The sequence below is a fragment of the Neolamprologus multifasciatus genome, chromosome 14 (genome assembly GCF_963576455.1).
Source record: "Neolamprologus multifasciatus chromosome 14, fNeoMul1.2, whole genome shotgun sequence".
In the NCBI taxonomy this organism is placed as follows: domain Eukaryota; kingdom Metazoa; phylum Chordata; class Actinopteri; order Cichliformes; family Cichlidae; genus Neolamprologus; species Neolamprologus multifasciatus.
Genome location: NC_140452.1, coordinates 25,808,626 through 25,833,689, shown reverse-complemented (window position 1 = coordinate 25,833,689; position 25,064 = coordinate 25,808,626). Strand labels below are relative to the sequence as shown.

The window sequence follows — 25,064 nt, the reverse complement described above, 5'->3', positions numbered from 1 at the left end:
CCTTGGTCCCTTGTGTTCCGAAGTTTAAAGAAAGATGCCCAGCTGCGTACATTATTCATGACCCAGTTGTCTTTAAACATTTTTGAACCAATACTAGCTAGAGAAGGAGGGTTGTTTGTTTCATTTAAACAATACCTTTCCCCTGGCTGAGGTCTTTCACTATCACTGGTTGTGGGAACCTGGGCTTCACTGGTGGAAGACTGTTCATGTTCAAGGTTGTTCATATGAACACTGGTTATGGGAACCTCAGCTGTTTCAGAGGGAGACTGTTCGTTTCTTTCCTCACTTTCAGGTGTCAAATTTAATCTTTGTTCCCTTGTTGTGTTTTCAGGTTCAAACAAGAATGCCCAGTCGGGTGTATTATACCGGTCCCTCGAATCTACAAATTGTTTTGATGTGGGTGATTGTTCTTTTTCATCTGTGTTTAGAGAAACACTGGGTGTGGGAACCTCAGATGTTTCTCTTTTGCTGATAGACTCTGGAGTTGTACAAGAGGAATAAAGAGCTGCAATCATTTCGTGAACTCTGGATGTACTAGTTTCCGCTTCCTCTCTTTGAAAATTCTCTTCACCTATATTAATGTCTGATGGTTCAGTAAGGAGGATGGTCGACTGTTCATTTTCATTGGTGTTTACGGAAACACTGGTTGTAGGAACCTCAGCTGTTTCAGAAGTGGGTGGCGGTTCAGTTTCACTAGTGGGGGAGGTAAATGGTGCGCGACCAATATTAAGGATTTGGCTAGTGACAGAAATGACTCCCCGGCCCACAGACTCAACTGGAGCCATAATAAAGGAAGAAAGAGCTGAAAGGCTTGTTTGAACTTGGGAAAAAATAGTTTTTCTTTCCTCTTGTTGAAAATTCTCCTCAGATTCATCAGTATCTGAAGGTTCAGGAAGGACAGCACTGACTGAATCAATGCTGTTACTCTCATTGGTGGGACACTTTTCATTGACATTTACAGAAACACTGCTTGTTGGAACCTCTGTTGTTTCAGAGGTGGGTAACTGTTCATCTCCAGAATCAATAATTGGGAAATGGAGCCCATCGGGGTCTAAATAATATCCTAAACACTCAAAGAAATCAGTATCCGAAGAAATTGTATGACTGTACTGGTCTCTTGGTTCGGGATTTTCACAGACACCACTACTTGTAGGAACCTCAGTTGTTTCAGAGGTGGGTAACTGTTCATTTCCGGAATCAATAATCGGGAAAACGGGCCCATCATCTTCAAAATAATATTCTGTACAATCAAAGACATCAGTATCTGAAGGAATTGTATGACTGTACTGGTCTTTTGGTTCGGGATTTTCGGGAACCTCAGGTGTTTCAGAGGTGGGTAACTGTTCATCTCTGGAATCGAAAATCGGTAAAAGGAACCCATCAGGCTCAAAATAACAGCTGTCAAGCTCCTCAAAGCCATCAGTATCTGAAGAAGTTGTGCGGCCGAATACTGAGCGCCACATTTTTCTAGACAGATTGGGTTGTCAATTTTTAGAAGCCTACTGAATTGATAAATTTTTTTTTTTTTAATGTGTCTTTAACGCTAGGAACAGTTAGTTGTTGCCTTGCCTAATTGATAAAGAGGGTATAGTGAAACCTTTAGATTGTTTTTTATAAGCCTACTGAATCAGTAAATTAATTTTGTTAAAATGTGTTTTCAACGCTAGGTGCTGTTGGTGCAGTGGTTGTTACCATGTATTTAAGCCCTCACAAGCCTTTAACTTCAAAGGAAAACGTGCTGTGATGTCACAGTGGGCGTGGCTTTGAGTTTCATTCATACCCAGCTCGTTTAGAACGTTCACGTGATGTGCTCTGAACATTAGTATAGGGCTTTGGAGCGTGATGTCACGGGGGTGGGCGTGGAAAGGATTTTGGCCTGATCCGCCATGTTCGGGGTCTAAGCGCAAGCGATGAAGGAGCGAAAGCACATCCATGGTTCGTACTTGCTGTGTGGTCGGCTGCAATGTTCGATCTTACGGTCGGCTGCAATGTTCGATCTTACGGTCGGCTGCAATGTTCGATCTTACGGTCGGCACGGGAATAAGCTTGGGTTGTCTTTTTATGCTTTCCCAAGCTGGAAGCAACATCAAGGAGCTCAGGTATCGGATGTTACCAAACGAAGGCGTCGAGCCTGGATAGCAGCCGTGAGACGAGCTGATATCAAGCATATCATATAAACTAGACCCATTGACCCATTTACTTTCTTTAAGTGGATTTCAGAGGCTGTACTTTTTAAGAGGCTCTGAAATGTACTCAAAAAGTAAAGAAGTTTAATCGGTATAATACTTCAACTTTTACTGGAGTATTTCTTAACACTAATAACTGTATGACTTGTACCGAATAGCTGTACTTTTGCCACCTCTGATCACACCAGATATGCAAGTGGATGAGATCATTAGACTTGTAGTCAAGACCGCCTAAACCAAGACCAAGACCAGAGGGTATCGAGACCAAGACAAAGTTGAGACGAGACCAAGACAAAGTTGAGACGAGACCGAGACAAAAAAGTATTTAAACTGCAGCCATATGCTGCTTCGTTTACAGGTGTCAGGCATATTTATGTGTTTTTGCGATGCACTCGCACAGCCCTCCTCACCGCTGTCTACTGTCTCACTCACTTACTGAGAAGACAGACGCACACTCCACTTGACTGCCACGTCTCTCACCCTCTCTGTTTTTCACATAATGATATTATCCTATATCCTCGCATGTGATTGGCCACAATATGGAGGGATTGGAGCATAGCTGAGCCACTGTGTGAGAGCTGAGCAGCGAAAGGAAATAAAGTGAGGAACTGGTGTTGTGCCAAAAAGTGATTGTCTGCCAAAAACTGATTTCCAGTGTTTCTGTGTATTTTTTATGTGTAATATCTTTGCGTATGTTCGTAAATAGACTTCGGTGAACAGGGTTTACAAAGGGGTTATATAGAGAATTAAAAAATTAGCTGTTTTTTAAGTATCTTTACAACTTGTACTTACATTATAACCAATCAGGTCCTTTATCCCCACTTAAAATATTTTTACAGAACTATTGTAATATTTGCTGCCATTTCTGCTGTCCTGTTGGGCAACTTACTCTTACAAAATACATTTTTAATGTTAATGAGATTTTTTTACTGCATAAATAAAGGTTATATTAAAGTCACTGCCAAAAACTGATTGCGGCTTCTATCTTGTTACAAGAATGTTGTTTGTGGCTCAAGATGACTTTATGTCATCCATAAGGGATGCATTTGACATATGTTTAACATATTATAGCCCAACAACTTACTTATAGCACTTTAAATATAGGCAATCACTTTTTGGCAAATACCGGAAATCAGTTTTTGGCAGACAATCACTTTTTGGCACAACACCGGCTCTCGCTCAATGGGAGTCGACTCTTCTGATTTACTACAAAGCATTCTCTAAGCACGGCTCTTAGAGCTGATGCTTTTGCGCATGACACATTATCAAACGTTGAACGCAAAAATATATATTGTATTCTGAAGTAGAGTCAATGTCAGCAAAAATCTGATAAATACGCAGTCTAAATGAAGGTATTATAAATTCATCTTTACTCTGCCTTCTTGAAAGGCTTTCTGAGTTTTTGTACATGCAGCCAGTAAAAACACTGTAGAAATCACCAGTTAATCTTTGCGTATTTGCTACTCCTCCATCGAAAGTCTCATCAATAGAATATGAATGATGAAAAAGACATGACAGATAACACAATCTGATATTAAGAACAAAACGTATTGCCCCTTATCAAGCCTATTTAATCTGGCAAGCATTAGCATTTGGCATTTGAGAAGGAAGTTACTGATGAATGTAAACGTTGAGTAAAGGGACCTCTAGTGGCTGTCAGTACCCATACGGGTAAACACTGCATTTGTTTTAATGAAGAGCTTAAATTTTCTGTTTAAAACCAGGGAAACCAATATAAATAGGTCTATGACTTAAAAATAAACTTTAAAATAACCTTATCAGAAAGACTTTAAAAAAACAAAAACAAAAAGATCAAAACACTGGCTTCTAATCACCGATGTTGCTTAAATGCAATCTTTGGCCTGAATCTAGTTCTACATGACACTAAAATCAAGAGGTTTTATCCTGTGCACAGTGCCACGGCCACTCAGCACAGTCACATTTGTTACAAGAATAATCTGTTAAAAGCCACATATTATTCTTACAATTATGGGCTATAATTGTAACCCATTAAGCTTTAGCACTTACCCTGGTATAGAAAAATAAAAACACACACACAATCCATTATTTATTGATTGATTGATAGATTTTTTATTTTTTCAATGTTTTGTCAGTTGAAGCCAATTGAAGTGTATCTAATAGTGCCAAGTTACAACAGGCACTTCAAAGCTCTTTATACTGTAAGGTTATAACCACACAGTATTAAAGAGAAACCCCCAGCAATCAAATGATCTCCTATGAGTAAGCACTAAGGCGACGGTGGGGAGGAAAAACTCACCTTTAACAGAGAGAAACCTCCAGCAGAACCAGACTCATAGGAGCAGCCATCTGCTTCGACTGGCTGGGGGATAGTTGTGATGTCATTATATGCTATGGATATTGAATTTCATTTGAAAGGTTTGTGTAAACTCTGGAAAAAATACTTATGTTGTTCGTTTTTTTCATACTCTTCAGATCTGTTAATATCTGAAGGTTCTGGAAGGACACCATTTGTCATGGTCCTGAGTCTGCCGACTCAGTGTTTTGTGTTTCTTTGTGCTTTTGTTATTCTGAGTATGTATTCTGTTATTTGCCATTTGTTAGGGTTCTGTTCTGTGCCTGCCCTGGTCCCACTTCTGTGTTCTGTCTGTCTATGGTGTCACACTGTCTGCATGTGAATCTGTCTAAGTTTAGTGTCTCATCTAGTTCTCTCTGTCTGTGAGTTTCCTGTCTTATTCTGAAGGTCCCCTCTCATGTGAGTGTGTTCACTTTACGTTTCCCCTGTACTGTCGGCTCTGATTTCTCCCAGGTGTGTTGCCCTCTTGTCTCTCATCTCCGTGCTCTAACTAATAAATCAGTGCTCTAACTCTCACTTGTTGAAGTGTCTTCATCTTCGGAGTTGTTCATATAACCACTGCTTGGGGGAACCTGACCTGTTTCAAAGGGTGACTGCTTGTTTCTTTGCTGACCTTCAGGTGTGAAATTGAATCTTTGTACAGTCCCTTGGTCCCTTGTGTTCCGAGGTTTAAAGAAAGATGCCCAGCTGCGTACATTATTCATGACCCAGTTGTCTTTAAACATTTTTGAACCAATACTAGCTAGAGAAGGAGGGTTGTTTGTTTCATTTAAACAATACCTTTCCCCTGGCTGAGGTCTTTCACTATCACTGGTTGTGGGAACCTGGGCTTCACTGGTGGAAGACTGTTCATGTTCAAGGTTGTTCATATGAACACTGGTTATGGGAACCTCAGCTGTTTCAGAGGGAGACTGTTCGTTTCTTTCCTCACTTTCAGGTGTCAAATTTAATCTTTGTTCCCTTGTTGTGTTTTCAGGTTCAAACAAGAATGCCCAGTCGGGTGTATTATACCGGTCCCTCGAATCTACAAATTGTTTTGATGTGGGTGATTGTTCTTTTTCATCTGTGTTTAGAGAAACACTGGGTGTGGGAACCTCAGATGTTTCTCTTTTGCTCATAGACTCTGGAGTTGTACAAGAGGAATAAAGAGCTGCAATCATTTCGTGAACTCTGGATGTACTAGTTTCCGCTTCCTCTCTTTGAAAATTCTCTTCACCTATATTAATGTCTGATGGTTCAGTAAGGAGGATGGTCGACTGTTCATTTTCATTGGTGTTTACGGAAACACTGGTTGTAGGAACCTCAGCTGTTTCAGAAGTGGGTGGCGGTTCAGTTTCACTAGTGGGGGAGGTAAATGGTGCGCGACCAATATTAAGGATTTGGCTAGTGACAGAAATGACTCCCCGGCCCACAGACTCAACTGGAGCCATAATAAAGGAAGAAAGAGCTGAAAGGCTTGTTTGAACTTGGGAAAAAATAGTTTTTCTTTCCTCTTGTTGAAAATTCTCCTCAGATTCATCAGTATCTGAAGGTTCAGGAAGGACAGCACTGACTGAATCAATGCTGTTACTCTCATTGGTGGGACACTTTTCATTGACATTTACAGAAACACTGCTTGTTGGAACCTCTGTTGTTTCAGAGGTGGGTAACTGTTCATCTTCAGAATCAATAATTGGGAAATGGAGCCCATCGGGGTCTAAATAATATCCTAAACACTCAAAGAAATCAGTATCCGAAGAAATTGTATGACTGTACTGGTCTCTTGGTTCGGGGTTTTCACAGACACCACTACTTGTAGGAACCTCAGTTGTTTCAGAGGTGGGTAACTGTTCATTTCCGGAATCAATAATCGGGAAAACGGGCCCATCATCTTCAAAATAATATTCTGTACAATCAAAGACATCAGTATCTGAAGGAATTGTATGACTGTACTGGTCTTTTGGTTCGGGATTTTCGGGAACCTCAGGTGTTTCAGAGGTGGGTAACTGTTCATCTCTGGAATCGAAAATCGGTAAAAGGAACCCATCAGGCTCAAAATAACAGCTGTCAAGCTCCTCAAAGCCATCAGTATCTGAAGAAGTTGTGCGGCCGAATACTGAGCGCCACATTTTTCTAGACAGATTGGGTTGTCAATTTTTAGAAGCCTACTGAATTGATAAATTTTTTTTTTTTTAATGTGTCTTTAACGCTAGGAACAGTTAGTTGTTGCCTTGCCTAATTGATAAAGAAGGTATAGTGAAACCTTTAGATTGTTTTTTATAAGCCTACTGAATCAGTAAATTAATTTTGTTAAAATGTGTTTTCAACGCTAGGTGCTGTTGGTGCAGTGGTTGTTACCATGTATTTAAGCCCTCACAAGCCTTTAACTTCAAAGGAAAACGTGCTGTGATGTCACAGTGGGCGTGGCTTTGAGTTTCATTCATACCCAGCTCGTTTAGAACGTTCACGTGATGTGCTCTGAACATTAGTATTAGCCATTAAGCTAACATTAATATTAACCGGCTGTTATCGGGGATTGGCAACCGGGAAAAGACAGGGTGTATCCGCTCCCGAGGTTGCGGATCTACTGTCTCACTCTCACTCATCCGGCCAGCATCCAGCCCTGGTAGGAGTTATTGAAGGCAAATGCTTTGTTTTTATTAAGAAACTTAATATTGTGGGAAACTGAGTTAGCATAAAGCACATTAGAGACTAGCATGGTGCTGTAACCCAGTATTAATTTATTTGATGTCTGATGTTCACTGTACGGTTACATTAAGGTTTATACACTACGCGCTACAGTTGCCTTTAAGTATTACGATGTTGTTGTTTCACGACTTTTTCACGACAGTCAACTTGGTAGCCAACTTGGGCGGGAGGAGGTTTAAGCACGCATGGCTTTCAGCTTTGGCAGAGCGAGCTTGTTTGAACTCACTGACATTTTTACACGTCATAGCCTTAAAGTCATTATTATCCATTCTTCCATATTTTATGCTTATTATTAAATTTCTGTATGTTATTATGTCATGACATATGATGTAACGCGGTGTTAAGAGCTGTTCTCTAATCGGGGCTATGCCGAATAAAACAACAGAATAGAATGTGCTTAGATAACAGGGGGCGGCTGCAGATCAAAAGAACAGGAAATGATTTGTAAGACTGAACAATAGAATTAGTAAAACTACTGGAGAGGGGTGACACAGGGCAGCCCCCCCACCCCCCACTTACTTTGCATTGGTAATAAAGAATGGATGAAAAATACTCCAGCCTCATCCGACTCTTTTCTCCAGCTGGGATGTCAAAAGGATAGGTGAGGTCAAGAAGAAGTAAACCTCAACAGCATTTGAGTCGGCACACTGTGGTGTTGCTTAACGTGAATGAGCTCACATGGCCTCTGGCTTAGGCAAAGCAAGCTTGAGTGAGCCCACTGTGAATTTTTTGCACTCGATAGCCTTCAAGTCACTGTTAATCCTCCATTCTAGGGAGTAGACGTTCTCTCAGTTTTACAAGATGGACCGTGTCCTGTCGTCTTGCCGGTACCCCTGAGAAGAGAAGAGCGAGCAACAGCTGCTACAATTTCTGCTGGATCGTTGAGTGTTTGGATAAGTATCCAGACACATTTAGAGCTCTATGTGCATACACTTCATTTTTGTTTGCTGGTCGGCTTCTCTAATTTTCCTTCAAGCACCATTTAGAGACATTCGCTTGCAATTTGTTTTGGACATTATAGTTTTGTTTTCTTGGAGTGAGACAGGACTCAATAACTGAAACGACATAGGCACATATCCCAGGGTTAGGTACAAATGAGTTTAAACCACAACATCAGTGGAAGTGTTGTAACAGATACTAACATTTATTTTCATATTAGTTCTGATCATAAGTTAAAAGTGACAGAAATTTAGACTTCATCATACTCGTTCAATGGGAAATGTGATTATTGTTTTTGTTAAGTTAACTTCCCTTTAGATTTTGAATGCATGATAGATGAGAGAAAATTGATGATGATGTTGTGAGGCTGTCAAGGATTAACATGCTCCAGTACATAAAACCATATGAGAGATTGGACACAGGTGATAAATTGCTGTCAAACCCCAAATAGTCCTCTGTTGTTACTACTTCAGCTGTTATTCTTTGATAATCTGAAATATTGGTTGCAGATTTTTTTGATTCAGTGCCAAACCTGTTTTATTTGATGGAAAAACTCTGACATTTCCTAAAAACTGAGCTTGGAGAGAAACTAGCAATTAGAGGAGATAAGCAAGCTCTGTTGTCATTTTGTTAAGTAGTCTTCAAGACTAATAACTTAATTAGTTCCTGTGAAATTACACTTAAATTTTGCCATTAAATATTGCGTTTTCACATTCTCTAATTTTGTAATCGCAGTTCCCAACATTAGATGAGATAAACTTTTATTTGTCCCACACGTGGGAAATTTTTAGTCACGGCAGGAAGTACAAAAGCAGTAAAAAAAATGAAGAGAAAAAAGAATAGAATAAGATAAACAGAATAACATACTCTACAAAATAGAAGACTATATACAATAGAATAAATACTATACAAATAGAATAAAGTATTTTGTTACATAGGGGAAATTGCACTTGGTGCCATTTCACAGCAGGGAGACGGGGTGAGAGTTACAATTTTGTATGCTGTGTGTGTGTCTGCACATGTGTGGTCCTCTGCAGAGACCATATTGTAGAGTCTTACAGCAGTTGGAAGGAAAGACCTGCGAAATCACTCCGTCCAACATCATGGGTGCCGCAGCCTGCCACTGAAGGAGCTGCTCATTCCTGTCAGAGTCTCCTGCATGGGGTGGGAGATGTTGTCCAACAGGGATGACAGCTTAGCCACCATTCTCCTGTCACCCACCACCTACACAGGGTCCAGAGGGCATACTAGAACAGAGCTGGCCCTTGGGATCAGCCTGTTCAGTCTCTTTCTTTCCCCAGCAGAGATCCTGCGCCCCAGCAGACCACACCGTAAAAGATGGCTGAGGTCACCACAGAGTCATAAAAGGTCTTCAGGAGTGGGCCCTTCACTCCAAAAGACCTGAACGTCCGCTGCAGGTACAGCGTGCTCTGCCCTTTTTTGTAGAGAGCATCTGAATTGCGAGTCCAGTCCAGTACCTGTAGCTATTACATTCACATGTAGGGGATCTGTGCTCTCAGCAGGAATCTTTTGCAGCCGTGTCTGTGTGTGGTGGGGTGAGAGTATGAAGCACAAAAGCAGACCAGCACTTCAACTTCCTCTGGGTGGTGACAGAGCAACATAAACAGGGACTGAACAGTCGGTGAGTTAATACTAAAGCTACATTGTAAATTTAGATGAAAAAAAAAAGACTCAGCTCTTCTTAAATAAGCTGTAGGATTTTAGTGAGTCGTAAAAATGTTTTTGATCAAAAATCTGTCTCAAAACACTAAACTATACCCTATACTTCACAGTTTTAGGAATCATGGATATCAGTGATGATTATTACACATTTCCTACAATTATTGAGTCTACCTAAAAATGCGTGACATTTCTAAATGTAGTCACATCCCTATGAAACATGTTTGATTATCACCTGTAGTCACAGCTGGTGATAAAGTAATTAAAATCTCCAGCTTGCATGTGACAGCACTGCAGTTATTAATATTTAAAAATGGGGCATTCTGCACGATTAGTACTTTTTGGTACTTGAAGTGTATTTTGATGCAAATATTTCAGGACATTGCGCTTGTTACGTTTTCATTTTCACCCCGGTTCTTTTTATTCCTCGGGCCTCCAGAGACGACACCGGAACTCAATATTTATTTCACAAAACCTTTGTTCATCTTCAGTTACGCATGCACCTTCCAGAAGGGGAGATGTACAGGTGCAAGCATTCAGGGACAAGGGTAACAGACTTCTCTCTTTCCTATCTGTTCCATACAGTCCTAGCATCCCCCAACTGTAGCTTCCTGTCTCCTTTTATAACAGGCAGACCCCCAGTGTCAATAAATTCCTCTCCCTCTACACAATTACACACACTCTCAAGCCTATAGCTAAACCAAACTAAAACACAAACATTCACAAATCCTTCCCTATTCCTCTGATCTATAGCTGGACCCTCTCATCTAAGCAAATTTAAGCACATTAGATTCTAATAATTGTTTTCTCCTACTCACATGCTGCATTGTCGAAGCTCTCTGGCCTTCCGGTTAGAATGACCGCTCAGTGTTTTATTCTGATCTCGTGTAAAGTGCATGTTGCGTATAGTGACAGCATGATAGTCACATGCTAAAACTGACTTTTTAAAAAAAATTACTGGATGTGCATTTACCTCAAATGTCTTTTTCAGCTTTTGTCCATAAATATTCTGTATATAAAGATTTTCATTCATTTTACAGAATCTTTTATTTTATTTTGCTTCACAAATAGGACCTTTGTGTCAAATGTATGTCAACTGTACACAAAGATGGATGGATCTACCTTATATCTGCACACTTCGTATTGAATCCAACATGATGTTGATTTTGTAAATTAAGGTCACATCTTCATTACATCTGATTTCAAAACACTGATCATTTAAAAAAAAAAAAGTAAATTCCACACCAAGAGCAGGAATAAAATATGATTAGTCAGCAGGAATAAATAACAAACAGGAGAAATCCATATAAAACAAGGAAAAGACACACATGAGCGAGCACGTCACATGACAGCACAACATTTTCTACCCACAGTTTGAACTGAATAACAAATAACACATGTATTTATTCAATGTACAGAAAATGAAAACAAACAGAAATCAGAGAGTAAAATTTAATAACTTTTATTGATGTTCATTTTTTTAAAAAGTTATTAAAAAAGAAACCCCCAACAAACAAACCCCTCTGAGCAAGCACAAGGCGACATCGGGGAGGAAAAACTCCCTTTTAACAGGAAGAAACCTCCGACAGAACCGGGCTCTGTGAGGGGACAGCCATCTGCCTCGACTGGTCAGGGGGTTTCAAAACTATATAATTTTCAAATTTCCCAAGTTAAGATCCCAATTTTCTACAAATGTTTTTTAGTCGATATCACGATTTTTTTCTACAGTACATCAACCTTGTTTTGTCTCCTGGTGAAACGAAAGCATCGGCATATAGATGAGAAAAAACCGACATATGCGACTTGGTTTCTTCAATAGTTTGGCTACCTCCTGTGTGAAAATTCTAATAATCGCATCATCAACTGTTGGGTCATTTAATTCCCTGTATCGCAGAACTGCTTCTGGCTCTTTCCACTCTCCACACAGGGCTTTGAAAATCACCTTGTGGAAGTTTTTGAACTTCCTTAACGGGATTTTATCAATTTCATCCCTGATTGTAGCCCAGATTTTTTTGCTAAGCCTGCTATAGATGGCCCAAACTCTTTCCAGACTGATGTCTTTGCCTGATTTTTTTACAACCCAATTAACTAGTTCTTCCATACATGTCTCCACAAAAAATCTGTATTTTTCTTTGTTTTGAGACAATTCATCCTTTGCTGCCGAAGGGCATTCTTTGGATTGATTTTGCATGCTGGCTTCATGTTGAGCAGAGGTTCCTGCTTCACCTGCAGCGTGAGTGTCGTCACGGTCTTTCTTGGCTGTTGGAGTTCTGGGCTCCTCATTGAATCTCGGGTTTTTATGGAGGTGAACATGAATAACCGTGACATTCTTGCTAATATTAACATTAATATTTGTGGGACCAGAAGAATTTTCTACTGTGTTGTTCACGTTGTTTGTTGTTTGCTGTGAAATAAGAGGTCGCATTTCCTGTCTGGGGTCAACTGTGTTAGAGGTCTGTGTGAGTTCAGGAGATATCTCTGTCTCCTTTACTTCATTGAAGAGGTTATGAACCGCGACATTCTTGCTATTATTGACATTAATATTTGTGGGACCAGAGGAATGTTTTACTATGTTTTTTATGTTGTCTGTTGTTTTCTGTGAAATAACAGCTGGCACTTTTGTGTTGGGGTCAACTGTGTTAGAGGTCTGTGTAAGTTCAGGAGATATCTCTGTCTCCTTTACTTCATTGAAGAGGTTAACTTTATCAACCTTGGCATTCTTGCTAATATTAACATTAATATTTGTGGGACCAGAAGAATTTTCTACTGTGTTGTTCACGTTGTCTGTTGTTTGCTGTGAAATAAGAGGTCGCATTTCCTGTCTGGGGTCAACGGTGTTGGAGGTCCGTGTAAGTTCAGGAGATGTCTCTGTCTCCTCTATTTCATTGAAGACGTAAAGTTTTTTAACGTCGACATTATTGGAACGATCAACATTAATCTTTGTGGTGGAGGAATTTTTTACTGTGTTGTTTACGTTCTCTATTGTTTCCTGTAAAATCAGATCTTGAATGAGATTTACCAGCTGTGCATAATCCTCGGTCTGTGTTTCATTTGAGGGCCTTTCCGTGGTGACATTTTCGGCGTGCCCAGACCGAAACTGTTGCCACTGCTCATGTGTAACATTATTTAGCAGTTCGTCTAGCAGTGGCCTCACTTCATTTACAGGAGTGGAGTCACTCCTGACATTTTCTGTATCTATTCTCGTTGATGGTTTATTGCCCATTGCTTTTTAATATTTATTTATTTGCTGATAACTTGTTGTCTCTTTGTTAAAGCTAGCGCTCGAAAACGTTACAGAGGGGTATTTATGGGCTCGATTTGAACTTAAATCCTTTTAAGTTTGTGGCGTCTTCTGTGTCTTTGATCTTAGCTCAGCCCACTTCGAATGGGGCTTTGGAGTTGACGTAACGCCGCAATGCATTGTGGGAGCGCGGCACCAATCAAAACAAACACTGTGTTGGAAGATTGCTACGAACCATACTTAAAAGCAGCTGAAAAGAAAAAGGACGGCATAGACACAGATTGCGTCCGGATGCAAAGAGACTGTACTTTACCAGTCCATGAAGGTCCAGCAGGACTTGTTCGAGGAGCGCTCGAGTCTCCTGACCAGCTTCCTGTCCAGCAGCATCGCAGAGACCCAGGAAGTGCCTGACCACCCCCCACTCACTTTGGTTCCGGTGGAGACCAGACATTTGGATCACATGATCATCCCGGAAGTGGTCCGGATGGCGAGAGACTCTGGAGCTGAGCAGCAGCAGCGGAGGAGCTGGCGGAGGCGATCGAGATGCAGGTTCTCCAGACTCAGACGCCACCGGCCAGCCCGCGGTGAGAAGGAGTCACATGGTGGAGACACGTGATCTCTCTCCATTCACAGCACGCCAGCAGTTGACTCAAGGTGGCCATTCAGGTTACAGAGACAACGATCACCTGACCTCCTACGGGACCCGTCAGGCAGACTTTACTGTAAAAGCTGCGGCTGAGGAGGGCCATGTGATGCGGTCGCCTGTAGGTGATTGGAGCTCAGTTTGGGCCTGTGCTAACATCAGCGGCTCTCTGACTTTTTCAGCCTGCGTGCAGTGTCCTCTGCAGCCAGGAGAGGGCGCTGTATCAGTTTGTCCTTAACAGACTGAGAGCTGAGTCGTTCTCTTTATGTATTAGGAAGTTTGATCACACGTGTTTGAATGTGAAGGACTCACAAATGGTCAAAAATGTTTTTATGATATTTTAATGTTTCCAACGAGTCTAATCTGATATCTCACATCTGTTGTGGAAGTTTTTCCACTTAAATAAAGCCTGCAGACGAGCGGTGAGCGGTAGCTAACATTCTTTTAATCCATGCACACACAGAACAGACAAACAAGCTTGTGGAGCCCTCCATGGCCGCGGGACAGACGGTCAGCAGAGTCTCACTGAGCCTAGCATGCCTCTCAGTTAAATACCTTCTCCAGGAACAAAAAGCAGTACACAGCTGTTTCACACCTTAAAGTTCACACTCCCTTGCGACTTCCCAGAGTCCTCAAGAGACAAAAGACTGGTCCTCTGGAGTTCCTGTTTCCCCAACATCTTTGCTACACCCCCTACCATTTGTCTCAAGTATGAGTGTCAGACATGTTAATACAATAACATAATGCGATTAAATACCTAGGTAGAAGAAATTCCTATACACATCAGTAACCTGTCAGTTCAAATACTCGATGAAGCTCACACAGCTAAAGGAGGAAGGTGTCACGTGTGTGTGACTCAGTAACAGGTAACCCGCTGCGTTGTTCCTGCGGATGTGTTTAAATAAAGTTAGAAGAGACTAAGTGACAGAGAGCCGGCTTCAGTGACGACTCTGGGGTTACACTTTAGATTACACAAACGATGACATCATAGAAACACGACGCTGTGCAGATTAAATTGAAGTAAACAAGCTGCAACATGTAGAACAAATCAAACTGTGAACACAGTGGGTCACATTTAAACGTAGGCACCTCATTTGTCAGTTCTACTTGTCTTGGCGCCACCTGCTGGGACAGTGTAACGTGCTCTTCCTGTCGCTCTGTCAGCGCTAATGCTGCATTTCCTGTAAGGTCTTCATAATAAAAGTCATGTGATGAAGTTCATAGTACTGCAAACGTAAGAGTACTGCACTACTTCCATCAGTTATCACTTTGTATTTGTTTGGAAGCTGTATGAACACATTTATAAACGTGTTATTCATATAAAGACACTTGTAAACATATCTGCAGTAACACACACGTGTGTATTTATGGGAGTGTTTCCCAGTAGCCACAGTGTTCCAGTAAAGCTGCTGTTGAGGACAGACTGGCCTCACTGGTTTGTGTTAATGAAACCTCCGTCTGCTCATGTTCCTGTACAGATTTGTGATGTGTTATTAAACTGCTGGTTTGCTGCAAACTGATTGGTTCAGAGCTGTCATGCCTTATCCAATATTTCCTCTTATTTTGAAAAGATTCCTCTTAATGGTTTGGCAGAATGTGATGCAGACCGAGCAGCAGATAGCAGCAGGTATTCAAACATTTTGCAGGGAAATCTTAGAGAGAAACTGTTTCCTCTGAGGGAAGGGTCATCGTGTCAGAGTGTGGACAGCCTCTCACATCAAAGAAGCTGAATCAATCAGATCTGAGAGCAAACTCGAACACAAAGATCACATCCAACTTTATTTATTCAGACTTTATTCAGCGGGCAGGTTGGTGTTCTGCACCATTTAGTGAAGTCTCTTCAGAGGTGTTTTTTGAAAAGTCCAAACGCATTCTCAAAGCGTTCATGTTTAATGAGCTATCAACTTGTGAAGTCTAAAACATACAATTTCATTTTCACACACAGTTTTCTGCTGTTGCTGCAGGTTTAAATAGCATTTCGTTTTCATTCAAGCAGCTTTTAGCTTCCTGTAGTCTGCTGCTCCTGTGCTGGCATCCTCACACTGTGAGTAGGAGATGATTTTATTTTCCAAATATCTGAACTTTTAAATTTTCACTTCATTCAAAGCCACCCAGGACCATATTGGGACCTTTGGTGGGCCTAATCCAGCCCCCGGGCTGCATGTTTGACTCTGTCAGGGTTTTATTTTAATTGTGTTTTATGTGTGGCGTCCATCGTGACCATATAGCTCAGTCGACTGCGCCATCCTGTGGTCACGTGTCATATCTCAGGCAGTAACTGGCTGTGTGACTCAGCTTCTTCTCCTTGCCTGAACCAAAACAGGACACAATCACAGAGACACAACATGAGAAAGGCTGAAATGAAGCTGAACGATTCTCTATTCTAGTTTTGCGTTGTTGAATCACTGCCTGCAGCTGGCAGACAAATAAAAAGTGCTCAGAGTTACCACCACTTCTACTTGAGTAAATGTACTCAGTTACTTTTTCTTACTTCCTGTGAGCTTTGTGTGACAGTAGAACATGAAATCAATCTGCAGCTGTACTCACTGTGCGACTGTTTCCTGTCAGGTGATCATAAAACTGTCCGATCAGGTGACGGCGTGTCTGTCAGACCCGCGGTGCCCCGGCTCGTCCTTCGCTGGCCACGTCAACTCTCAGACTCTCAAACAAACGACAACCTGAAGCACTGAGATAATTTACAGCAAATTAAAGTTTTACTTGAAGCGAGTGTAAATGATCGTGTTTAAAGAAAGTTTAAAAACCTTCCAAAATGAGCTGAAGCTATCAGCAGTGAAGGAACAACCGATATTGCTTTACTACATCTGAAACCTCTTAAACCTATGTGAGTGAAGTTGGCCCCCCCACCTTCTTCAAATCCAACAAAAGTGGTATCAAACGTTTGTGCTACATTTGTGCTGGCTTGTGCTGCAAAATTTTTTGTTTGTGCCGCTATCATTTTAAAGATATTAATAAAAATTTCTAGAGGTCATCAGAGGTCAACCAGCCCCCCCCCTCCCCACATTAATTAAATCAAACAAAATGGGTGTCAATCAACTGTGCTACGTTTGTGCTGGTATGTGCTGCTAAAATTGTTGTTTGTGCTGCTTCTGTTTTAAAGATATTGATGAAAATGTAAAGGTCAAAAGGTCAACCAGCCTCCCCACATTGCCCAAATCAAACAAAATTGATGTCAAACGTTTGTGCTACATTTGTGCTGGTTTATGCTGCAAAAATTTTCGTTTGTGCTGCTATCATTTTAAAGATATTAATAAACATTTCTAGAGGTCATCAGAGGTAGTGATACTGGAGTATTTTTCATCCAAGCTTTACCAATGTGCATTGGGAGATCACACTACATGCAGTCACAGCAAGCATCAAGTGGATCTGAGGATCTGTCCTCATACACACACCTATATAGAGGAAGTGGGGGGGCTGCCCTGTGTCACCCCTCTCCAGTAGTTTTACTAATTCTATTGTTCAGTCGGGGGGGGGGGGGGGGGGGGGGGACTGTCCTCCCCAGGCTTAACTGTGACTTCCTGTTTATCTGGCTGAGGCAGCTCTTACTCATCATATTATGACAGGCTGTCAATAAATTCCTCGCAGTTACACGCCAAAGTTTATAGCTAAGAGCTTTAAGGCCACATGAAATGCTTTGAGAATAAAAGCCCTTATAATCCCGTGTGCCTTATGTATGAATTCTGGTTGTGTTTACTGACCTCGAAACAATTTTATGTGGTAGACGGCGCTCGAAAATCTGTCAAATGTTTTAGTACGACTTTGCTAAGCTATGAACCCGCACCACTTGATGGATTGTCGGAGCATTGCGGCTATCAGAGGAAGGAGCCTCGCGGAGTGATACGTACTGTGCTTCAACATAATATTACCGTATTGTGTGTGTATAACCTCTTTTTAAGTTTTGTGGATATTATACATGGTTATGCTGAGGATATCACATTTGTCGGAAAATTTCCAGTGGAAATGCCTTTTGGTTAAACTGTCAGCAAGGAATTTGCATTTACACTGTTAATTTTTTATATAACTTTAATACTCTTAAAAAAAGCCATAATTGTAAGAATAATATGTGGCTTTAACAGATTATTCTTGTAACAAATGTGAATATGCTGAGTGGCCGTAGCACTGTGCACAGGATAAAACCTCTTGATTTTAGTGTCATGCAGAACTAGATTCAGGCCAAAGATTGCATTTAAGCAACATCGGTGATTAGAAGCCAGTCTTTTGATGTTTTTGGGGGGTTTTAAAGTCTTTCTGATAAGGTTATTTTGAAGTTTATTTTTTAAGTCATAGACCTATTTATATTGGTTTCCCTGGTTTTAAACACAAATTCTAAGCTCTTACTCTTCATTAAAACAAATGCAGTGTTTACCTGTATGGGGACTGACAGCCACTAGAGGTCCCTTTACTCAACGTTTACATTCATCAGTAACTTCCTTCTCAAATGCCAAATGCTAATTCTTCCAGATTAAATAGGCTTGATAAGAGACAATATGTTTTGTTCTTAATATCAGATTATGTTATCTGTCATGTCTTTTTCATCATTCATATTTTATTGATGAGACCTTCGATGGAGGAGTAGCAAATATACAAAGATTAACTGGTGATTTCTACAGTGTTTTTACTGGCTGGTCTTTGGCATGTTATTTTATCTTTGGTGAATAAAACAAAATCACTGCAAAGAGCAATGAGGCGGTACTGTTACTGAGACACTGAGCTCAGTTAGTGTAAAAGAAAACATGTTTCCAGCATCCAAAACAACAGCGCTGTTCCTGTGACCTCTATTAAAACCTTGACTTGGGAAAAGGGAGTCATTCATAAAAGCATCCTCCAGAAGTTGAATTAAAATATGCAGATGAACTGTTAACCTTGTCTGATACCATTTTTAAATGATGCAGCTTAATGAAGGCAGTTGTACTATTTTACATTGAAGCGAACAAGGGTGAGTCTGAAAGGGGTCATGCTGTCTACTAAACCACATTTTATTTTTTTTCACAACATTTTTCACATTGAAAGTGAAATAATACAAAATACTGTCTCAATTAAATTGGGTTAATATTTAAAAATACAAAAACTATGGCTTATTTCACACAAGCACAGGACTCAGGTCAAGGTCAAAGGTCAATGTCAAATTTATTTATATAGCCCATTTCCAGACAGACGATGCTGCACAAAGTGCTTAACAATATAAAAATGCCATTAAAAAGGAACAATGTAAAACAATAATAACAATATAAAACAATGATAGGACAATAAAAGAGTGAAAACAATAACTTAGACTACTAAATAAGACCAAAATGCTTGGGTCATAGTGCATTAAAAGCCAGGGCATAAAAATGTGCCTTTAGTAGTCATTTAAATTGATCAAGTGTTTGTGCAGATCTAATATTTAGGGGAAGACTATTCCAAAGTCTGTGACCTGCCACAGAGAAGGCTCTATCACCACGAGATTTGAGATCAGTCCGTGGGATGGACATCATTGATTTTGAGCTAGATCTCATGGTTTTTCATGGAGCATAAACAGAAGGGAACTCAGACAGGTAAGAAGGGGCTCAGGCGTTAAGCGACTTAAAAACAAAAAGTAAAAGTTTAAATTGGATCCTGTAGGAGACAGGAAGCCAGTGTAGAGAAGCTAAAACTGGGGTTATATGCTCTCTCCGTTTGGTACCAGTTAGCAGGCGAGCAGCTGCATTTTGGACCATCTGAAGACGATGAATGGAGGCCTGGTCGAGACCAAAATACAATGAATTGCAGTAGTTCAATCTGCAAGTAAGGACAAGGTGAATAACACATTCAAAGACATTAGCCGGGAGGTATGGCTTTACCTTGGCTAGCTGTCTTAACTGAAAGAAGCAAGACTGGACTACTGCACTCACCTGCTTATTCAATTTATAAGAACCATCAAGGTAGACACCGAGGTTTTTTACACGTGTTTTACAAAAGGAGGAAAGGGGGCCCAGAGCGCTATTGATGTGATTATTGACAAAGTTGCCGAAAATGACAACTTCATTTTTATTTTCATTTAGCTTAAGAAAATTTAACGGCGTCCACTGTTTGATGTCATCAAGGCAGCGTTATAAGAGCTGGGGACGGTCTGACCCTGCTTTTGAAGGCGGATAAATATGCAAATCATCAGCAAAGCAGTGGAATGATATGTTGTACTGCAAGAATATGGAACCCAATGGCAACAAATAGAGTGCGAATAAGGCAGGACCCAAAATAGAGCCTTGATGAACAGAAATGGTGTCAGACCAACCTTCACCATCAAGGCCTTTTCCTGCTCAGAGCTTTTCCTCCACCGTATGGTCAGCTGGTAGATCTCAGAGTTCAGAAACTTGACCTGCATCTCATACGCCTTGATGTCATCCTGCAGACACAAATGCAGTCAGACAACCTCAGAGGTTTAAGAGGTTTCAGATGTAGTAAAGCAATATCGGCTGTTCCTTCACTGCTGATAGCTTCAGCTCATTTTGGAAGGTTTTTAAACTTTCTTTAAACACGATCATTTACACTCGCTTCAAGTAAAACTTTAATTTGCTGTAAATTATCTCAGTGCTTCAGGTTGTTGTTTGTTTGAGAGTCTGAGAGTTGACGTGGCCAGCGAAGGACGAGCCGGGGCGCCGCGGGTCTGACAGACACGCCGTCACCTGATCGGACAGTTTTATGATCACCTGACAGGAAACAGTCGCACAGTGAGTACAGCTGCAGATTGATTTCATGTTCTACTGTCACACAAAGCTCACAGGAAGTAAGAAAAAGTAACTGAGTACATTTACTCAAGTAGAAGTGGTGGTAACTCTGAGCACTTTTTATTTGTCTGCCAGCTGCAGGCAGTGATTCAACAACGCAAAACTAGAATAGAGAATCGTTCAGCTTCATTTCAGCCTTTCTCATGTTGTGTCTCTGAGTGTGTCCTGTTTTGGTTCAGGCAAGGAGAAGAAGCTGAGTCACACAGCCAGTTACTGCCTGAGATATGATACGTGACCACAGGATGGCGCAGTCGACTGAGCTATATGGTCACGATGGACGCCACACATAAAACACAATTAAAATAAAACCCTGACAGAGTCAAACATGCAGCCCGGGGGCTGGATTAGGCCCACCAAAGGTCCTAATACGGTCCTGGGTGGCTTTGAATGAAGTGAAAATTTAAAAGTTCAGATATTTGGAAAATAAAATCATCTCCTACTCACAGTGTGAGGATGCCAGCACAGGAGCAGCAGACTACAGGAAGCTAAAAGCTGCTTGAATGAAAACGAAATGCTATTTAAACCTGCAGCAACAGCAGAAAACTGTGTGTGAAAATGAAATTGTATGTTTTAGACTTCACAAGTTGATAGCTCATTAAACATGAACGCTTTGAGAATGCGTTTGGACTTTTCAAAAAACACCTCTGAAGAGACTTCACTAAATGGTGCAGAACACCAACCTGCCCGCTGAATAAAGTCTGAATAAATAAAGTTGGATGTGATCTTTGTGTTCGAGTTTGCTCTCAGATCTGATTGATTCAGCTTCTTTGATGTGAGAGGCTGTCCACACTCTGACACGATGACCCTTCCCTCAGAGGAAACAGTTTCTCTCTAAGATTTCCCTGCAAAATGTTTGAATACCTGCTGCTATCTGCTGCTCGGTCTGCATCACATTCTGCCAAACCATTAAGAGGAATCTTTTCAAAATAAGAGGAAATATTGGATAAGGCATGACAGCTCTGAACCAATCAGTTTGCAGCAAACCAGCAGTTTAATAACACATCACAAATCTGTACAGGAACATGAGCAGACGGAGGTTTCATTAACACAAACCAGTGAGGCCAGTCTGTCCTCAACAGCAGCTTTACTGGAACACTGTGGCTACTGGGAAACACTCCCATAAATACACACGTGTGTGTTACTGCAGATATGTTTACAAGTGTCTTTATATGAATAACACGTTTATAAAAGTGTTCATACAGCTTCCAAACAAATACAAAGTGATAACTGATGGAAGTAGTGCAGTACTCTTACGTTTGCAGTACTATGAACTTCATCACATGACTTTTATTATGAAGACCTCACAGGAAATGCAGCATTAGTGCTGACAGAGCGACAGGAAGAGCACGTTACACTGTCCCAGCAGGTGGCGCCAAGACAAGTAGAACTGACAAATGAGGTGCCTACGTTTAAATGTGACCCACTGTGTTCACAGTTTGATTTGTTCTACATGTTGCAGCTTGTTTACTTCAATTTAATCTTCACAGCGTCGTGTTTCTATGATGTCATCGTTTGTATAATCTAAAGTGTAATCCCAGAGTCGTCACTGAAGCCGGCTCTCTGTCACTTAGTCTCTTCTAACTTTATTTAAACACATCCGCAGGAACAACGCAGCGGGTTACCTGTTACTGAGTCACACGCACGTGACACCTTCCTCCTTTAGCTGTGTGAGCTTCATCGAGTATTTGAACTGACAGGTTAGAGAAGGTTACTGATGTGAGATATCAGATTAGACTCATTGGAAACATTAAAATATCATAAAAACATTTTTGACCATTTGTGAGTTATTCACATTCAAACACGTGTGATCAAACTTCCTAATACATAAAGAGAACGACTCAGCTCTCAGTCTGTTAAGTACAAACTGATACAGCGCCCTCTCCTGGCTGCAGAGGACACTGCACGCAGGCTGAAAAAGTCAGAGAGCCGCTGATGTTAGCACAGGCCCAAACTGAGCTCCAATCACCCACACGTGACCGCATCACATAGCCCTCCTCAGCCGCAGCTTTTACAGTAAAGTCTGCCTGATGGGTCCCGTAGGAGGTCAGGTGATCGTTGTCTCTGTAACCTGAATGGCCACCTTGAGTCGACTGCTGGCGTGCTGTGAATGGAGAGAGATCACGTGTCTCCACCATGTGACTCCTTCTCACCGCGGGCTGGCCGGTGGCGTCTGAGTCTGGAGAACCTGCATCTCCATCGCCTCTGCCGGCTCCTCCGCTGCTGCTGCTCTGCTCCAGAGTCTCTCGCCATCCGGACCACTTCCGGGATGATCATGTGATCCAAATGTCTGGTCTCCACAGGAACCAAAGTGAGTGGGGGGTGGTCAGGCACTTCTTGGGTCTCTGCAATGCTGCTGGACAGGAAGCTGGTCAGGAGACTCGAGCGCTCCTCGAACAAGTCCTGCTGGACCTTCATGGGCTGGAGACACACACGAGACACACCAGAATACAGAGAGATGGGATCAGTCCCAAGATCAGTCCCCCCCCCCCCTTTCCTCTGCAGGGGGAAGACAAAGTACAGATGACGGGTTTGTGCATTTGACCTGTGAGAGTTCACTCAGCATGTCTGAGAAACAGCTGAGAGAGTTGGACTCTAACCAGAGTCTGATTGGCTGTTGCTCTCCTCTGATGGGGATGACCGAACTTCTGCTTGGAGATGTCAGAGGAGGAGTGCTGGCAGCACAGCGCGGAGGACCCGGGTCATCGTTCTGCAACAGATCAGAATAAAACACTGAGCGGTCATTCTAACCGGAAGGCCAGAGAGCTTCGACAATGCAGCATGTGAGTAGGAGAAAACAATTATTAGAATCTAATGTGCTTAAATTTGCTTAGATGAGAGGGTCCAGCTATAGATCAGAGGAATAGGGAAGGATTTGTGAATGTTTGTGTTTTAGTTTGGTTTAGCTATAGGCCTGAGAGTGTGTGTAATTGTGTAGAGGGAGAGGAATTTATTGACACTGGGGGTCTGCCTGTTATAAAAGGAGACAGGAAGCTACAGTTGGGGGATGCTAGGACTGTATGGAACAGATAGGAAAGAGAGAAGTCTGTTACCCTTGTCCCTGAATGCTTGCAGAGCCCTGTACATCTCCCCTTCTGGAAGGTGCATGCGTAACTGAAGATGAATAAAGGTTTTGTGAAATAAATATTGAGTTCCGGTGTCGTCTCTGGAGGCCCGAGGAATAAAAAGAACCGGGGTGAAAATGAAAACGTAACAAGCGCAATGTCCTGAAATATTAGCATCAAAATACACTTGAGTACCAAAAAGTACTAATCATGCAGAATGCCCCATTTTTAAATATTAATAACTGCAGTGCTGTCACATGCAAGCTGGAGATTTTAATTACTTTATCACCAGCTGTGACTACAGGTGATAATCAAACATGTTTCATAGGGATGTGACTACATTTAGAAATGTCACGCATTTTTAGGTAGACTCAATAATTGTAGGAAATGTGTAATAATCATCACTGATATCCATGATTCCTTAAAACTGTGAAGTATAGGGTATAGTTTAGTGTTTTGAGACAGATTTTTGATCAAAAACATTTTTACGACTCACTAAAATCCTACAGCTTATTTAAGAAGAGCTGAGTCTTTTTTTTTTTCATCTAAATTTACAATGTAGCTTTAGTATTAACTCACCGACTGTTCAGTCCCTGTTTATGTTGCTCTGTCACCACCCAGAGGAAGTTGAAGTGCTGGTCTGCTTTTGTGCTTTATACTCTCACCCCACCACACACAGACACGGCTGCAAAAGATTCCTGCTGAGAGCACAGATCCCCTACATGTGAGTGTAATAGCTACAGGTACTGGACTGGACTCGCAATTCAGATGCTCTCTACAAAAAAGGGCAGAGCAGGCTGTACCTGCAGCGGACGCTCAGGTCTTTTGGAGTGAAGGGCCCACTCCTGAAGACCTTTTATGACTCTGTGGTGACCTCAGCCATCTTTTACGGTGTGGTCTGCTGGGGCGCAGGATCTCTGCTGGGGAAAGAAAGAGACTGAACAGGCTGATCCCAAGGGCCAGCTCTGTTCTAGTATGCCCTCTGGACCCTGTGTAGGTGGTGGGTGACAGGAGAATGGTGGCTAAGCTGTCATCCCTGTTGGACAACATCTCCCACCCCATGCAGGAGACTCTGACAGGAATGAGCAGCTCCTTCAGTGGCAGGCTGCGGCACCCATGATGTTGGACGGAGTGATTTCGCAGGTCTTTCCTTCCAACTGCTGTAAGACTCTACAATATGGTCTCTGCAGAGGACCACACATGTGCAGACACACACACAGCATACAAAATTGTAACTCTCACCCCGTCTCCCTGCTGTGAAATGGCACCAAGTGCAATTTCCCCTATGTAACAAGATACTTTATTCTATTTGTATAGTATTTATTCTATTGTATATAGTCTTCTATTTTGTAGAGTATGTTATTCTGTTTATCTTATTCTATTCTTTTTTCTCTTCATTTTTTTTTACTGCTTTTGTACTTCCTGCCGTGACTAAAAATTTCCCACGTGTGGGACAAATAAAAGTTTATCTCATCTAATGTTGGGAACTGCGATTACAAAATTAGAGAATGTGAAAACGCAATATTTAA

General features: G+C 41.5%; 2 protein-coding genes across 2 annotated transcripts in view; one reads left to right on the top strand and one right to left on the bottom strand.

The window, feature by feature from the left end:
• LOC146504154 (C5a anaphylatoxin chemotactic receptor 1-like) overlaps positions 1 to 25,064 on the top strand; it is a 180,802-nt gene that overhangs the window by 9,035 nt on the left and 146,703 nt on the right. The window lies entirely within an intron of this gene.
• LOC146504166 (uncharacterized) lies at positions 17,751 to 24,105 on the bottom strand. The gene is made up of 3 exons (XM_085130721.1): positions 23,524 to 24,105; positions 23,016 to 23,180; positions 17,751 to 22,891 (listed from the first exon to the last, which is right to left on the bottom strand). The coding sequence occupies exons 1-3, from the start codon at positions 23,710 to 23,712 to the stop codon at positions 22,592 to 22,594; spliced, it is 654 nt and encodes a 217-aa protein (XP_084986847.1). The 5' UTR covers positions 23,713 to 24,105; the 3' UTR covers positions 17,751 to 22,591.